Genomic DNA, 18,996 nt, shown 5'->3' on the forward strand with positions numbered 1-18,996 from the left:
GGCTGCACAGAAATGTGAATAAGTGTAAGCCAGACAGTCTAAGTCTTTTGATAATCAAAGACTGATGACATGAAATTTGAATCGGTCCTTTGGGCATTATGGATGCTATTTGCCGTATAGAATGGCATCGGCAGAGCATGTACACATTTTTGGGCTAAGTCACGGTTAATGCCATATTATGAAGCGGACTGCGTGTGTGCAGTAAATGGGTGCCAGAAATATGCAGAACAGGCAGATCATGTCGTTGTTCAGTGTGCAACTCTAATTTGACACCGGTGTGCCATTTTGGAGCTCAACAATCCACCTGATGACCTCTCCTAACCTCGCGCAGCTGAGCACATATTCAGCAGCAGTAGGAAGGACCCTCCCCTTCCCTATCCTCAAGCTGTTTAAAGGAATGGCCAATGGCTTACTGGTTAGTTGCTGTTTGATTTTTTTCTGCCTGTTGCTTTGATTCCACAAGTGGTTAGACACTCTCTGTTAAAAACAAAAAACTGCGGATGCTGGAAATCCAAAACAAAAACAGAAACAGAAATACCTGGAAAAACTCAGCAGGTCTGGCAGCATCGGCGGAGAAGAGCACAGTTGACGTTTCGAGTCCTCATGACCCTTCAAGAGAACAGAACAGAACAGTTCTGTTGTAGGGTCATGAGGACTCGAAATGTCAACTGTGCTTTTCCCCGCCGATGCTGCCAGACCTGCTGAGTTTTTCCAGGTATTTCTGTTTCTGTTTTTGTTTTAGACACTTTCTGTGGTTGTTTAAAGTTTCAAAAGTCTACAGGGGAAGGGGGGAGGGGGACGATGTGGCAGGAGCTCAAGGACCTTTTGCTGACTTCCAAGTTTTCTGCACAAATCATTTGCTCACAGACATGGGTGTACAAGGAGTCATTCCCCTTGGCAGCATGGGCTTGCAGTCAATACGGTCTGGTGATATGCACATCACAATCCCTGGACCCAATTTCAGGGGCTATCAAATTTACCCCCGGATATCTTTCTATCACTTCTTCCTGTGTCTTAATCTTTGAACGCCTTAATTGTTAATATTGTTAAAATTTCAGGTTATCACATTTAAACAAGACATGATCCCACCCTTTGTCGTGATTGAATCCTACTTCCAGCTAATTTTGGCATGAGTGGGATTTCTAGCTACAATATCTGAGTGTGTGTGCTTGGAGCTGTTTCTATTCACATCATCTTACTAAAGTATCTTAGAAGATGATCTCATTATATTCATACATTTTGGTGTGCTGAAACAGTAGATTGTGTTTTTGGCACATTTGCTATGACTTCCTTATCACTGCAAGGAACATTTCTTTTCTGTACACTGGAGCTTTTGTTCCTGAGGACAAATCTCATCCCTTTTAAATTATGTTAAATACAGTTTGAGTAGAATCCTAACAAAGACAGAAATTTCACAACGATATAGTACTATATGTTTCCATGGTGAAACAATTTTATATGTGTACATTACTCTTCAATTACTGTCTGAATTGAGGACTGATGACATTTATAGTTACGTGTGCACTATCTACACTGCGGTACATATAAACATTTTCACAGTAGGAGACTGCCTACAACTTCCAATTATCTCACTTTAGACTGAAAGTCATCTGTGCACGTTGGCTGGAAATGACAACATACGATTGAATTTGAACAAACAAAATAGATCAGGCTTTCCTCTACAAGCCTGCCCTTGGAGAAACTACACAAGGAACATGCTAGCTGGAAAGCATAAAGTATTTGGTTTAATCTCTCCAGTCTGAAAGTGCAGCTTAAATATATTGAGGCTGAAATGAGCATGGGTGGGTTTGCAAAACTAGTGGAATTGCATTTGTGAACCGCTATACCACATGCCTGATATTCAATTGTGTTGAAGCCAATAGCTCTCAAATTGGGTGGAGTACATAACAGGCACCAACTTTGCACCTCCACCCATATCCGATTTTACCCCCATTGCTCCTGAGGTTGCTGCATGCCAAACAAAGAGAGAGGAGGGGAGGCGTTGCATGGTATGCATCTATTAATTTTTACATGTGCTGTGAATGAACAGTAGCTGTGGCAATTTGGGACACTGTTAGCGGGGAATGGCCATATATCTTCCTGTTGGTACACGTGCGTGCTTAGTTAACTTTAACCATAAGTGACAAGCTGACAAAACAGATCAGTCTTCATCGGGTTGCATATTTTTGCTAGTATGACTTTAAATATTCTATTATTCTTTTCATTTTTGCAGACAAGTGTGCGGAGTTACTAAGAGGCAGCAAAACAAGTAAAGAGTGAAACCCTTGGTAATCCTAATTGGAGACGCAATGAGACAACACTCTGCCCTTAGCCCTTGCAGTTCTTCTGCTGTCACTGTGTAGCACGTTAAACCAAGGAAAAATTATGGCAGTCGCCGAAACCCAGGTGGTCGATTCAGACCTGGATCCTGATGAAGATTTGGAAGAACAGGGTGAAGACATTTTCAATCAGATGGATGAGAATGGGATAATTGGAATGGATGAAATCAATGAGTATTATCTGCAGTACCATCCAAGATTGGAGGATGGTTTGGAAACTGTGGAGGAGGATGGGGAGATGACTGAGCTCCAAGTGCTGCACGATTACAATAAATTGAGTACCCTGGTCCACTCCCAAGAGTCTGTAGATGATGAGAGCTTTGACATCAGTGAATTCCAAGATTCAGACCCTGCTCCCTTGTCCATATATGCAGAGGAGGATGCAAGCCTCAGCCATTTGATTTGTAAGTAGTTCATGCTATACACATTTCTAAAATAATCTATATTGCAGCTGTTTGCCTGCACTTAAAGTTTATTACAGTCAATGGTCTCATCTAATCACAGAGGCATGGCCAGAGAGGCACTGATTAAATTAGTGTTCACTCCAGGGAGGTTGCAGCTGGAGAATAACATGTTTTCTTTTTTGGGCTTAAATTGAATGCAGTGTGCAGAATCTGATAAATTAGTCGACATTTCTGTTAAAAGTAGTGGGTAAAGGAACTCCCTAATTCTTAAAGTGTTGGTGGATGAATATCGTGAAATGTAACTTTGAGGCAATGTGTTTTAAAAAGATGTCCTTGCAGTGAACATGTGCACATGCTAAATAAGGCAGCACTTCATCAGTGACTGGAAACAACAAAATGAAGGAAATGGGTTGATGATGTTTTGCTGCATGACCTGAAACCTTTGCGTGGAGAAATGTCACAAAACTGAAGACTAGGCAGGCAGAACTCACATGGCCTGCAGGGGGATGGCAGATTGGAAAGGCTGCTGTTACTGTCCTCCTGCACTCAAAGTTGCAGAAGGCTTAGAGATGCCTATTTTACTGTGATTTGTGATTTTACAATGTTTCAATTGGCACTGAACATTGCATGGGTTTGGGAATCGAGGTATTTGTTTATTCTGAAAGCTCTGTTAAAGAAATTGCCTCCAAACTTCTTATTTGACGATACAAGGAGTATCTGAACCTGTGTTTCTGTTGACTAAAAAGAAAGATGTGCATTTATATAGCACCTTTCTTGACCTCAGGACTTCCCCAAAGTGTTTTCCAGCCAACAAAGTATTTCTAAAATGTAGTGACTGCTATCAACTCACAAAGGTGATTGCCAATTTGCACACAGCTAGTTTCCAGCAACAACAATGAGCAGGTAATCTGTTTTTTAGCGATGTTGATGGAGGGATAAATACTGGCCAGGACATGGGGGATAACTCTTCTGCCCTCCTTCGAAAAAGTGCTGTGGGCTCTTTTCTAGACACAGACAGGACCTCAATTTAATGTCTAATCCAAAAGATGGCACCTCTGACATTGCAGCACTCCTTGAGTATTGGACTGAAGTGTCAGCCTAGATTTTTGCACTCAAGCCTCTGGAGTGGGTGAAGAGTTGTTGGTTGTTATTAGTTGTTAATAAATCCCAGAAAAGGCCAGAGACAATTGGCCTGGAGATTTTCAAGCCTCAAGTCAGCTCAATAAGAGAGACCCAGGGCAGAATTTTACCCTTGGCATAAGGGCTCGCGCCTGACACACCCGTGCATGAAATAAAGTGCGTTGACGTTGGGTGAGCGTAGCGACATCAACGTGCACTCTCGTGATATTTCGCTAGGCAGGCACGTGAGGAAGACGGAGGCACGCCCGCCATTAATTAAGTGGCCAGTTAGGCCCATGAGAGACCAATTGACTCTGAGTTTTAGGCCGTCACATGGGCAAAACGGGCAGGCCACAATTTGCAAAACCTCACCCACGGGTGGGGTAAGAGAGGTCAGCGGCCTTGTCAAAGCGAATAGTGAGTAGTTTTGGATATCACTTGCTGCTGGTTGCTTCTGTGAACAGGACAGCTTCATTTCGATGCAGAGCTTCATTCAGAGCATTTAGAGACTTCAGTTCAGGACTCGGTGTTGTCTTCCAGGCCTCCGGAGGATTCACACCGCTTGGGCCCTTCCAGGTATCAGACAGCCTTCCCTGATCCTGGTAATGGGGATTGTGGTTTCCGCTGGAGGTACCTCCTCCTCTGAGAAAGAGAGGGCCAGAAGGGGGAGGAGGCCAAGTTTCTGTATTTAGCTTCCATGGGACCGACCTGTGGCGCAGGCACAAGGGGTGCAGGGCCAACCGGTAGGCCAGGGTGGAAGGGGCCGCAGAAGATGCCACTATCCTGCTGCGAGGGTATACAGGCGGCGAAGCAGCTACCTCAATATGCCTGAGGTGCAGTGCCAAAGGAGGCTCCGACTCTCAAGGGAGACAGTGACCTCCATCTCTCAGAGGATCGCCCTGAGATCAGCTCTGACTGTGTGGGTGGACACCCCATGTCAGTGGCTCTGAAGGTCATGGTGGCCCTAAACTTCTATGCCTTCGGCTCTTTCCAGGGGTCAGTGGGGGATCTGTGTGAAGTCTCCCAGTCAGCTGTCCACAGTTGCATCAAGCTGGTGACAGACGCTCTGTTCAGGCGTGCATTGACTTTCATTCATTACCGCTGGGATGAGGCCAGCCAGGCAGAGCGAGTCAGAGGCTTTGCTGCAATTGCTGGGTTCCCCCGCATCCAGGGTGCAATTAACTGCACACACGTGGCCATCAAGGCACCAGCGGGTGAGCCCGGTGCCTTCGTCAACAGGAAGGGCTTCCACTCCATGAACGTGCAGATAGTGTGTGATCACAGGATGCTGATTCTACAAGTCTGTGCAAGGTACCCAGGCAGCTCCCATGACGCCTACATCCTGAGGCACTCCAAGATGCAGAGACTCTTCAGTGTTCCAGCCCGGCTGGATGGATGGCTGCTGGATGCCAAGGACTATCCATTCAAAAGGCGGCTCATGATGCCTCTCTGCCGTCCAAGAACAGAGGCCAAGCAGCAGTACAACAAGAGCCATGCCTCTACAAGGGCGGTGGTAGAGAGAACCATGGATCTTCTCAAGATGCGCTTCTGATGCCTGGACCGTTCAGCGGGCTCACGACAATACCCCCCAGATCGTAAGCCACCGAGAGTGGTTGCATGCTGTGCTCTACACAATCTGGCACTGGAAAGGGGGGACGCAGCGGAGGAAGAAGATCTTGACGCAGCTGCACAGGCAACAGACGATGAGTCCAGTAGTGAGTCCGAGGATGAGCATGCTTAGGAGAGCACTGAGGGCATAGACACAGACCAGGGTAACCTACAGGGAGGCAGGGACACCCGGGAAGTCTTGATCCAATGCTCCTTCAGCTAGGCTACCAAATAAGGACCACCACCACATGCCAGGGCAGCAGGCTCCATACTCGATCCCTGACAGGACCAGTTCCTTGGTCAACAACATACACTATGTGCCACTGCTATGAAGTTTAAAGAGTCACGCGTCCATCATAACGTCATTGCTTACCCTGCACTTACAAAGTAAATGAAGCATCCAGAGGCCAGTTGCAAAATAAAACTCATATACTTCTGAGTGACAAACATAGCAGAAAATGACATTCACCAGTGTTTTATATCACACCATTAAAAAAACAGAAAAATGAGGGAAACAAATATCACCTGTGATCAGGCCGTGTTATGCTTAAGGTGCTTTAAGTTTTCGCTTGTGAGTGCTCCATCTAGGTGCTCCCCCCTCGCTGGCACCGGCATTGGAGACAGCCTGCTCAGATCTGCTGTCTTGTTGGCCTCAATGACCTTGGCGGACGTCCTCTGGCCCATGGAGCCTGTGCTGGCCCCACCTGGGAGGGAGTGGCCAGTGCCATGGCTGGCATCTCCCTAGTCACCGCAGCCTCATCAGATGCCAGAGGAGGGGAGGAGCTGTTGCCATCATCCAGAGCACCCTGAGAGGAGCCCGCAGAGACGACAGGCAGCTCAAGCACCAACGTGAGGTCGCTTCGGACCTCCCTGCTCACCCATTGATGGATGGGCATCTAGCTGGGGTACTGGGTGCCCAATCCATCTCCCACACTGACACTGACCAGCTGAGTTCAATGCTGGTGTGAGGGCTTGCAGGTCAGAGTGCATCCGCAGGAATCCCTGATTGAGCTCCTGGAGGAGCCTCCCCATGAGAGTCGCCACTCTCTCCATGGAGGAGGCATTGCGCTCGGCCATGAGGGTCAACGCAGTGCTTATGCTCCACATGGACTCCTCCACAATGGAGACCATGGCATGTATTCCCTCATGTACCTCCGCCAGATCCTCCCGCACATCCTTCTGAACTTACAGCATCTGCTGCCTCAGGGACAACCCCAGAGGCCCATCATCAGCCATCAACTGAGCATTGTCCTGGTCTCCAGCAATCCTCTGACTGCCGGCACCCTGTGCTGTCTTTGCCTCTGCCTGTACCTCAAGTGAGTGTGAAGTGCCCTCACCAATGTGCACCGAGATATTAGATGCTGACCTTATGCCCACCGAGGTGCTGGTATCTGCACTGGTGCCTGCTTGACAGTGCGGGTGTGATGCTGGTGCTTGCTGAGCATGGTAGTCCTCAGGGGTCAGGGGTGGGCCTTCAGGCTCCTCACAATGAGGGGCTTCTGGTGAGCCTGAAAGGGAGAAGAAGGACATGTCATTAGTTTAACTCATTACACTGTCATTGTGCATGCCTGGCACCCTGATGATACAGAGATCTGCATCATCTTTCCTCGTGGTGCCCTCGTCTTTCCATTATCAGTGGGCATTCCAGGTTCGAGGCTCACGTCAATATACAGACCACACTACAATGGTTGCAAAAAACCACAATCTCACCCCAGTGCACTGCACTCTTAGTCCGCGACCTCTCGCGTTGTTATGGGATGTTTTCTCCTGAAAGGACAGAGGACCATTGATTAGTGTACCCTCTACCTGCAACCCCATTGCAGCCTGGCCAATCCCACCTCGCAGGGCTCAGCACATTCGTGACTCTGGAGCCGCAAGGCACTCAATCCAAGCAGCCAGGCTTCACTCCCTTGGCCAGATCCTGCCTCACTGACATTTGCCACTCACACTGTGACACCTCTCAGGTCCACGGGGAGGGGGGATGGGCAGCCCTTACCTGTTCTGCAAAGTGACCCATGCCAACACGATACTCACCCTTCCCGATCGCAGCACTGGACCCGTGTGCGCCTCACCATGTTGTGGCTGCTGACCCTTGATGCCACCTCCTTCTAGGCCTTTTTAGTGAGGTGGGGGGCCCTCCACCTCACGTCCCTGGGGACAAGTGTTTCTCTTTTGGCTGCCACCTCCTCCAGGAGGGCACCGAGGCACTCATCCAAAAAATGCAGGGCCAAATGCCCCGCTGACTGCCCTCCCTCCTGCCATGTCCACCCACTGCGGCATCCATGCGCATGGCTCTGGCGTTCTTCGGTGGCAGCCTTCCAGGGGCTGCTAAGGCCGCATTTGAATCAGCCGCCGGGTTGCCATTGGACCCAGCGGACATTAAGCCCCCGCCCCTTCGTGCTCATTGAAAGGCTGCGCCTCACGCTGAGCGTGCTTTAATTGGCCTGCCCGTGTAAAATCGCGGTACGCTGCCAATCGCGGGCGGCGGTCAGCTTCCCAACCGCCCTCGCCTGAGCCCACATGCCAAGGGTAAAATTCTGCCCCTAGCTCAATCCTCAGATTAGTGTCACATGGGGGGGATTGTTCGGCTCAGTTGGCTTGATGGCGAGTGTGTGGGTCAGACTAACGCCAACAGCGCCGAGTTCAATCCCCATTTTGCCTGAGAGAGACTTAGAGCCTGCCTCCTCGCCCCGCCTTGCAGCAAAATCATGGCATAAGCTGCAGTTCGGCGATCCTTGAATAACTCAGGATGTTATAGGAGATGAAGTCATGAAGCTGAATTTGCCATGAGTCCACTCTGCCACAATTTTGTAACTCTCATGCTTTAAATTGTCACAAAAAAGTGCTGTAAGATGTTTGTGTTATATTAATAACTGCTCAAATTATCTATTTATTTTGCATGAGTACATTTGTTTTAAATGATCTGAACAAAGCATTGGATTTGTTTCAAAGTTTATATTTCATATAATCATTTAATCATCAAAAATTACCATTTAATGTGAAACAGCAGGATGCCTGCCAGGCAAATAATCGTTGGTTAGCAAATAAAAGTGACGTCCATAAACGAGTGTAGCCCTCAATCCTTATTAAATTACTTCGACACGGTGTGGAATACAGGCCAGCTTGACTTTTCAGCCCACCCCATTCCCCGTCACCAACTTTCCCTTTTCTGAAAGGGTCTTGCCTGTTGGCCAGTGCAGATTGGAGACTCGTGCGGAGAGTTTGGGCATGGACAGGTTTCTTAAGGCTCTGTTATACTGAGTAGTTGCACCAATGGGCTGTCAGTTGCTAAAAGCTGTTGCTAATTGGATTAACAGCACATGCCACCTCTCCAAGATTCCATGCAGATGTAGCTTCTGACCATTATGGTGAAAGTGGCAGCGTCAGAAACAAAAACTCCTGTCCGAAACAATCTCATTTTACCTGAAATCATTATCCGACTGTCTCTGGGACTATTTATAGAAATACTAGTACAAGACTGATGAGCAATCGATATTCTTAAAACCTGAAGCAGGAGACAAAATAAAGTAAACATATAAAATCTCAGTATTGCACTATTTGAAATTGGCTGTCTAAATTCATTCCTGGGCTAAAAATGCAGCATTGTGTCGAAACATTCTGCATTTGGACCGCAGGGAACAAAACATTAAGCTTTTTGAGCCCACGATGCTTCATTAAGTACAGTAGCTGTATTAGTGTGTTAAATCCGATTTGCAGATAATACATGTACAATTGGATTCTGCCAGTGTGGTCTGAAGTCTCAAGGTGTTGAGGCAATGCCCTGCAGGATTCAGAGTGAAGCCTGACCTATTCCATGGTCAGTGGTTTTATTCCATCGCACGTCAGCATTTCTGGGCATATTCAGGTTGCTTCTATTTGGGGCTAACCAATGAAACACTGCCAGAAACGCAAAGTTGGCCAATAAAACGAAAAGTAAGACACAACAGATGCTGGACATTTGAAATGAAAGCAAAACATTCTGAGGAGGCTCAGCAGATCAGGCAACATCTGTGGGTAAGTTTCCCAGATGACTTTGATTGCCTGTCCACCCACGTTTCCACAGGGGTGAGCAGGATTTAAATCGCCTCTCAAGGTTCCATGTTTCAAATAGTGGATTTAAGCTGCTAATTAGATAGAGCATGGGTATTGTCGTATTCTGGCTCAACGTCCTGTGCAAATGTGACGTAGGCCGGGATTTTCCGGCCCTGTTGTGTCAGGACCTGCCGCAGGAGATTCGGCGGCCCAGCCAAAAGTCCATTAACATTTGGCGGGACCAGAAAATCCTGGCGGCAAGCTGGGGTGGAAAACCCCGCCAATAGTAATGTTTACTGAGTATTTTGGTGACATCTGAATTGTGGCAAATTTGCTTCTTCTGGAAGCATTTGGCTGCAATCGGAATTAAAGAATGTTAAGATTTGATGACCTCTGGAGATTTGAACTTCTGAACTAGGCCAAGTTACTTTGCACAATCAAATATTCCACCTTCCTTACACTTTCATGTAGGTCCATGTTTTGGGCCTGCACAGATGATGCTCGTTTTCAAAGAACAAAGAAAAGTAGAGCACAGGAACAGGCCCTTCGGCCCTCCAAGCCTGCGCCGATCATATTGCCTGTCAAACTAAAACATTTTGCACTTCCGGGGTCCGTATCCCTCTATTCCCATCCTATTCATGTATTTGTCAAGCTGCCTCTTAAACATCACTATCGTACCTGCTTCCACCACCTCCTCTGGCAGCGAATTCCAGACACTCACTACCCTCTGCGTAAAAAACTTGCCCCGCAGATATCCTCTATAGTTTTCTCCTCTCACCTTAAATCTATGTCCCCTAGTAATTGACTCTTCCACCCAGGGAAAAAGCTTCTGACTATCTACTCTGTCCATGCCACTCATAATTTTGTAAACTTCTATCAAGTCGCCCCTCAATTTCCATCGCTCTAGTGAGAACAATCCGAGTTTCTCCAACCTCTCCTCATAGCTAATAACCTCCAGACCAGGCAGCATCCTGGTAAACCTCCTCTGCACCCTCTCCAATGCCTCCATATCCTTCTGGTAATGTGGCGACCAGAATTGCACGCAATATTCCAAGTGTGGCCTAACCAAGGTTCTATACAGCTGCAGCATGACTTCCCAGCTTTTATACTCAATACCCCTGCCAATGAAGGCAAGCATGCCATATGTCTTCCTGACTACCTTATCCACCTGCATTACCACTTTCAGTGACCTGTGGACCTGTACATCCAGATCCCTCTGCCCGTCAATGCACTTAAGGGTTCTGCCATTTACTGTATAATTCCTGCCTGTATTAGACCTTCCAAAATGCATTACCTCACATTTGTCCGGATTAAACTCCATCTGCCATTTCTCAGCCCAAGTCTCCAACCGATCTATATCCTGTTGTATCCTTTGACAATCCTCTTCACTATCTGCAACTCCTCCAACCTTAGTGTCATCTGCAAACTTACTAATTAGCCCAGTTACATTTTCCTCCAAATCATTTATGTATACTACAAACAGCAAAGGTCCCAGCACTGATCCCTGCGGAACTCCACTAGTCACAGCTCTCCATTCAGAAAAGCACCCTTCCACTGCTACCCTCTGTCTACTATGACCAAGCCAATTCTTTATCCATCTTGCCAGCTCACCTCTGATCCCGTGCGACTTTACCTCCTGTACCAGTCTGCCATGAGGGACCTTGTCAAAGGCCTTACTGAAATCCATGTATATAACATCCACTGCCCTTCCATCGTCGATCATCTTTGTCACTTCCTCAAAAAACTCGATCAAGTTAGTGAGACACGACCTCCCCTTCACAAAACCATGCTGCCTCTCACTAATACGCCATTTGTTTCCAAATGGTAGTAAATCCTGTCACGAAGAATCTTCTCCAATAATTTCCCTACCACTGACGTAAGGCTCACCGGCCTGTAATTTCCTGGATTATCCCTGCTACCCTTCTTAAACAATGGAACAACATTTTCCTCCAATCTCAATGAAAATGTTGGCATAGTGCTTAAGATCATAACTCATTCATGATTTATGATGTCACTTGATAGCAAACAGAAAAGTTAACCTTGGCTGTGTTTTAGTAGGAAGCCAAAGCTAATGGTAGCATCCTAACTGCAGCTAACTCAGCATAGAACAGACAGCTTAGATTTTCATCGATTAAACGAGTGGAGGAACCATCATTGCACTTTTTTAGTCTGTACACTTTTTGACTACCAACAATTTGCCTTTGTTAAGAAACATTTCCCAGGGAAACCTTCCTTTTTCCATGTATTAAACCTCAAATCCTACAATCTATGGGAAGCTGACATACTTTACTGATATGCATCTATGTCATTGCACAGTTTATGCATACATTTATGATACTAAAATAAACAAGGCCTCAGCCCAAACATTTATATGGATTCAGACAACGCTAAAATTAGTTTATTTTATGTATATATATGAATGTGTATTTTTTTAAAATCTATGTAGTCATGCTGGCAGCTTTTTCCTGGCCTAATTTGCTTTTGAGTTCTGGGTGGACTAGCAGAGACCCCTTGGGGTATTCTCTGTCAACAGCTAATCAGTTTAAACAGATGTCAGAATCAGTTGTAGCAACACGGAATTGATTTAATTCAAAAATGGTACAATTGGATCAACTTTGGCTGTCCCTGGCCAGCAGGGAATACATTCTGGAGCCATTCTGCTTGACTTAACACCTTTAAGTTACAGACCAAGCAATTTGCCAATGACGAGCTTGAGATTGCAAGTCTGGCTATGAAGGACTGGATATTATAAAAGCTGCTAGTGTTTATTTTTCAGAATCCCTCCAAAACTAAATAAAAAGAAAATGCTTTTTGCAATTAGAGTTTCAGTCATTACTAGGCTTAAATTGAAGTCTAGTATAAATAACAACATGAAACAGAAAACATATTGTCCAAAAGTGCACCAAGAAGAAGTAATTCAAATGATAGTTTTCAGCTGTAAACACATTAGCAGAGTTCATACTGAACTATTCGGCTTCCTCCAGAGTTTATCGGGAGCAACCCGAAGCAAACAGTTCATGATGTATTTTCATATCCTTGTTTTCAAATCCCTCCATGGCCTCACCACCCCCCCCCCCATCCCTGTAATCTCCTTCTGCCCCACAAACCTTTGTGATGTCTGCACTGCTCCAACTCTGGCCTCTTGACCTTAATTGCATTATCATTGGTGACCATGCCCTGGAATTCCCTTGAACCTCTCTGCCTCTCAGTCTCTCTATCCTCCTTTAACATAGTTCTTTTGGTCATCTGTCCGAATATCTCCTCATGTGGCTCAGGGTTAACCTTTGTTTGAAAACACTCCTGTGAAGGCACCTTGGGACATTTTACTACGTTAAAGAACCATTTAAATGCAAGTTGTTGTTTTTGCCGTTTTTTTACATACGAGTAATGGAGCTATTTGACTTGAGCAGGCTCAAGCTGAGATATCCAGGCACTGAAATTTAATTTGTGGTTTGAATACTTCTAGAAACCGCTCTGCCGAGCTATTATGTACTATTTAATAGACTCGTGTTGAACCAAACTGGAGTGTAAGGTCTAGCACACACAGGGTTAATGTGGGACTGAGTACAGTATTGCCCACACAGTGAGGTAAGAAGGCACATGACCCACACCTAGGGGTCAGCGTGGCGTTGAGCAGAGACGTGTAAAGACCTAAACATGGAGATAGTTCCTAGCCTGTACCCTTGACTGGACATGTGTAAATAGTTCTAGTAGTTAATAAAGACTTACAGTTAACCTAATGATGACGAAGAAGACTTCTTTAAGATATACTGTTCTGTAACCAATACCCTCCCAACGCAAGCTAGGAATAAAATATGGTCTCAGATAAATTACAAGCTTTCATGTGAGTACAATAACAGAGGAAACTCCAGAAGTAATGGGAGGAAAACAAACACAATAAGAGCAGACTAAAGATTTAGCTCAAATCCTTAGATATCAACGTAAAGCCTATAAGCAATTAACTATTGGAATTAAAATATTTGCATTAGTAAAAGTATTGTCAGCAGCACAGAACCAGACTTTCTCTCAGCTTACTGAGTCCTGGCTGCTTTGAATTGAGAATAAGCTTCTCATTTTCTTTGCATTGCAACTGAGAAATGTTTCCCCTTAAAGAGGGAAAATTGGTCTTGATCATCTGATTTACAAATTGTAGGGAACAGTTAGTTCCTCAGTAATAATGCTTAAAACTCCACAAATACCACAGAATAATTTTCTGCTGAGAACCCATTCACATGTACTCTCCAACACAATCCATTGTGTGATTTAACAATGTTTCTTTATGAAGTAAAAAAATTCCTCATCAGAACAGTAAATTCAGAAAGGAGCAGGAATATCTGATCAGTGTTGAAACTGAAGGCACAAGGTTAGATACACAGTTCAAAGCAATGTCTTCTATTCTTCTAGACTTAAAGAACTGTTAGGTGTAAAAATTAACCTGCCAGGCTTAAAACATCAAAGTGTAAGTGCAGGCAGATATTACAGAGTCTTTGTTGGGTCAGGGGAAATATTGCAGAAATGTTGTTGAAAGATTAAATAAATGAGATGTGTTATGTATTTGCCAGGTTGCTCTATATCTTAGATGTCTGATTTATCTTAGAGCAATGCAGAGATGACACTAATTCCAAATCTACAACATATTTATTTACAATACTTTAAAACATCTGAGAACTTACAGGATTTTTTACACATGGGGCTGAATAATACGCTCCAAAAACAGGATTACTCCGCACCCACAGCGATGTAATATCCAGTGTGATGATGCCAGGTTGCGTTCCCAACACCACCTCGCCAGAAAGCAATAATATGGTGGGCAGGCCACCCTAGGAATTGGGAGCCTGCTCACCATATCCAAATAGTCAATTAATGGGTACTTGCATTCATTAGCAGTAATATGTGTTGAATGCATTAATAGGTTCTGGGTGTGGGAAACATGCCAGATGGGTAACTTGTTTTATTCCATGGCTGCTTGTCAGGGCAGGTTTAAAGGCTGCAGTTGGGTTCAGTGTTTGGTTTCTGCAGTCCAGCCTACTGTGAGTTGTGATTCTTGGAAGGTGTGTATTCAGTGTCCTTTATAGGTGTTATAATCCTGAAAGTTGCCTGCAGACTTGTGCACTTAGTGCCTCATCTGCACTTCAGCCTGTATGCTTTGAGCAACGCGGGGATAGTGGTCTGCATGGGAGACACACCCTTCACTGAGGAGGAGAAGGAGGAGGAGGAGAATGGGAAGGAGAGGGACCAGGCCAGATCGTCAGGGGCAGGAGGTACGTGACTTGAATGCGGGTGCCTGACCTGCCACGAGCAAGGGGCTGCTGAGGGCAGGATGCTGCAACCATGGAGGCATGAAAGGGGGCCTTATCCTCCCCGTCATGTATACAGGGTGAGAATGACTTACCTTCAAATGTCTGAGACACAGTGCCGGAGCAGGCTCAGACTGTCAAGAGCCACAGTAATCTCTCTATGTTAGATGATGATTGCGGAGATCGCTTCCACCTGCATGGGGGATCATCCAATGCCAGTTGCCCTGATGGTCACTGTCGTGCTGAATTTTTTTTTTTTTGCATCTGGATCATTTCAGGCTGTGCATGGGGACCTCAGTGGAAAAATGCAGCCTGCTGCCCACCACTGCAGAAAGGTCTTCACCAATGTAATGTTCAGATGGGCAGGTCAATATATAGCATTCACTATGGACTGCCACAGTTAATTTGAACCAGCCAGTGAGTTTGCTGCGATGGGTTCTCCAGGGTTCAGAGATGATAGACTGCATGCATGTCACCATAAAGGCAACAGCAAGCCAGCCCTGCACATATATAAGCAGAAAGGGCTATCACTCTCTGAATGTGCAATTAACATGTGACCACCATCAAAGAATTATGCAGGTCTGCATTTGGTACCCGGGCAGCAGCCATAACTCTTACATTCTCAGGAACTTTCAGGTGCCAGATATGTTTATCGGTCCTGATATCCTGGATGGATGGCTGCTGGGTGACAAGGACTACCCTTTGAAGAAATGGCTCATGATGACAGTGAGGGTTCCTAAGACAGACGCGGAGAGGAGGTACAACAACAGCCACGATACAACTAGGGCCTTCATAGAACAGACAGTTGCCCTCCTGAAGATGAAGTTCCGATGCCCGGATAGATCAGGAGGAGCATTGCAGTATGCTCCACCCAGACTGTCACTGATGGTCATTGTGTGCTGCGCTCTGCACAACAGGGAGGGGATGCCCTGGAGGAACAGGAGCCACTAGAAATCAGTCAATTCATTGATGATATTGATGAGGACGCGGGAGAGCCACCAAACGGAGAAGTGCAAGGACCTGTACGGGAGCGCATGGGTGGCCATAACAGACACACATGAGGCCTTAATAATGCAGAATTTCCAGTACCTCATGCATTCAAGGCCTCTGCATTGCCAATACACCTGTCACATTTCTTCCATCCCATCTCCACAGTTCCAAAAGTCATTTCAGCACAATCACTGTAACTCTATTTGCAACTTAGCACACCTTCACATAATTCTGCATGGATCTAATCTCCCTGCAATTTCTCAGGCCAGAAGTAATCCACTCCACCTCTGCATGGTGGCTATGAAACACGTCATTTAATTGCATATGGCCACTGGGCTCCTTGTCCCTTGTCAAGGAAACAAAACCTAAACGCATCCATGTGCATTAAAATTTGACTACTGTGGAGTCTTTCTCAATCTCTTCCATGTGCCATTGCATGGTGCTCCCCCCTCGCGTTCAGCTGAACTGGAGAGAAGCTGCTGACCCCTTTTCCCCCTTGCCCTGGATGACTTCAGCAGGCGTCCTCTATGTGGGTGGGGCCATGAGGATCCCGTCGCAGTGGAGGTCTTCTGCAGAGTGTCAGGAAGCCCTTCTGTCATCACGACACTTCAGAATAACTGTGCCAATGGCAGAGTGGCAGAGGAGAGGCTGCCCCCATCAGAAGCACCCTGAAAAGTGCTTCCAAATGGCAGCAGCTGATGCTCAGCCTCCTTCTTGAGGACCAATTGGACCTCCTTGCCTTGCTGAGAGGCACCAGGAGCTAGCTGTGTGTCCAGGCTCCCACTCACCTATCGCCCTGGCTCTGGGCCCTTGAGCACGGAGCCATGGTGATGGGGTGCAGGTCAGTGCACATCCCCATGATTGCTTCTGCAATCTGCTGGGTCTAACTCTCCAAAACAGTCGTCAGTCTGTCCATGGAGGAAGCCATGTGCTCTGTAGAGTGGGATATTGCAGTGCTCATGACCTGAATAGACACCTCCAGAGGTGCCAGAGCACGCACCCCTCTGGTATCTCTGCTATCTCCAAGCACCTTGCACCTCATTGAGCATCTGCTGCCTTACAGACTACTCCAAAGGTTCATCATCTGACTGGGACTCTATCTGGATCACCATGAACACCCCTGTGACTGCAGAGGCCTGCTCCATCACACTGTCTGGCAGCTGCATGTGCGATTGTGAAGTGCCCTCACTGGATTGTGCTTGCCCTTACTCTGAGGTGTGAAACTCTGCCTACGTGCAGCGGTGCTTAGTGCGGGGAGAGGATGTGCCCTCCAAGGTTTCCTCTTTATCCTCAGAGGCTTGTGTGAGTGCGTCAGGGCTTGCAGTCACAGCAGTCGATGGTTCACCTGCACAGGAGACAAAAAAGAGATGAGTTATGGCCATTCTCCACGTTCCTGGTGTGTGTGAAGACATAACTTTCAAATATGGCAGTACTACATTCAGAGTGAGGTATTGCCCTTTTGCTAGCATTTAACAACTTCTTGAATGCAGACACTATTTCCTCCACTATCCAAGAAACCCTCTGAATGCATATGCCATCAATGGTCATTCATAACAGCATACCAGGCATCATGCACCCTTATCCCTCTTAACACCTCTCCCTTTCATCTGTAGATAATGCCTCTCGTTCTCTCATCACCCTGAGGCCTTGCTCCAATCCCACCTCTGGGACGGTTCTAGTGATTCGCTGCAAGTTTCAAAACCACCTCCTCCAGCAGTGTGAGGATGATCATGTTGGCAACACCACCTCCTGTCTTGCCCCTCTCCTAGGTATTGTGGTCCTGTTTCTCCTGCAATAAAGTGTGACAGTGCGATGATTTAGATTCTCAGGTACACTCATTCCTTCACGCTTATGCCTCGTGGGAACTCCAAAGGCTGCACAATGATTAGCAGACAATAGCCTGTGTGCCTTCCGCACCTCAACCCGAACCCCCAATGCCACCCCTTTATAGGCCTCAGGCCACGTTCAGTGGCATTTGTGCATCATGTTGCCTCACAGCTCTGAACAGTTTACAAGGCATTATCCAGATCAAGTCTTCCCATGACCTTTCATGTACACACATGCCCACAGTGGAGACTTACTCACCCTTGAATCTCTTAGAAGGTCATTGAGCTTTTTTCAACATTGAGTCCAGGTTCTCCGAATGATCCCAAGACTGCTGACCTCTGCTGCAACCTCCATCCAGGCTGCTCTGGTTATACCGGGAGGTCTTCCCTTTCCATCAGCAGGCATGAATAACCCCCAACTATTACTTGCAGCCTGGAGGACAGCTCACATGGAGTTGTCATTGAACCTTGGGGCCATCCTAGTTCTTCTTCCCTCCCCATCATCTGTCTCCCTTCTCTCGGCCATCTATCGAGAGAAAAAGATAGTTTTCAGTCAGCTGCTCCATATGTCCCTATTTTCATCTTGGTGATGCTTAAAATCTGTTCCATGGCTGTGCCTTCCCTCCGAAAGGTGCTTAATTCTGCCCCTCTGTGAAAATAGTCAAAAATATTTAAAAATTCACCTATGTCAATGCTTGCAAATATTTATACACAGCACCAAAATCTTCTTCCTTAAGTAAAGCTCCTACCCTTGGTATATCTGACACAGTCCCATGACAGGTGTCCCTTTAGTTTAGTGGCCATGACCTCCTTCTGGGTTACGGCCTGCCAGCTCAGTGCCCTCTAAGCCCTATTGGGTGGACAGATCACCTTCCAGAAAAGTTGTGGGCAGCAACTGCTAATTGGTGGACTGCCGTATTATCAGATGTCCTAGAACAGCAGGGGCAAGAGTCAGCGAGCCATTCACTTCCAGGCCAGATTCCCTCCCATCCCCGTAGATCATAATGTTCAGCTCATGGTGCGAGCCAGAACCCAGGTCTTTTTCTGGCAGCTTCTCCATTTAATTAGCTCTCTAGCTCCACTCATAGGCTTAAGCAACCAAGTACAACTACACAGATTAGAGAACACAACACAAACAAACACAGATCAATCAAACCGTTGAGCACCACAAGGAACCTATGATCGAACTACTTATGTTTGACTAGTAGAAGAAAGAAGCTTGGAGAACTAAATTTGCTTTTTGAATTCCATGTTTTTTTTTGTTATTAATGCATTCTTGTTCCTACGCTTTTCTAAAAAAAAACCTAACTACAAACCCCTTCCTTTATCTATTATTAACAATTGTGGGATGCCATTGGACTTCTATTAATTTTCAAAGTGC

General features: G+C 46.3%; 1 protein-coding gene across 1 annotated transcript in view; it reads left to right on the top strand.

Moving 5' to 3' along the window:
- akna (AT-hook transcription factor) overlaps nucleotides 1–18,996 on the top strand; it is a 201,691-nt gene that overhangs the window by 64,524 nt on the left and 118,171 nt on the right. The window contains exon 3 of the mRNA XM_078550276.1: nucleotides 2,234–2,743. Within this exon, the coding sequence (XP_078406402.1) occupies nucleotides 2,386–2,743 (358 nt within the window). The 5' untranslated portion in view covers nucleotides 2,234–2,385. The remainder of the gene's footprint in view (nucleotides 1–2,233; nucleotides 2,744–18,996) is intronic.

Source organism: Cetorhinus maximus, chromosome 10 (assembly GCF_964194155.1).
Source record: "Cetorhinus maximus chromosome 10, sCetMax3.hap1.1, whole genome shotgun sequence".
Taxonomy (NCBI): Eukaryota; Metazoa; Chordata; class Chondrichthyes; order Lamniformes; family Cetorhinidae; genus Cetorhinus; species Cetorhinus maximus.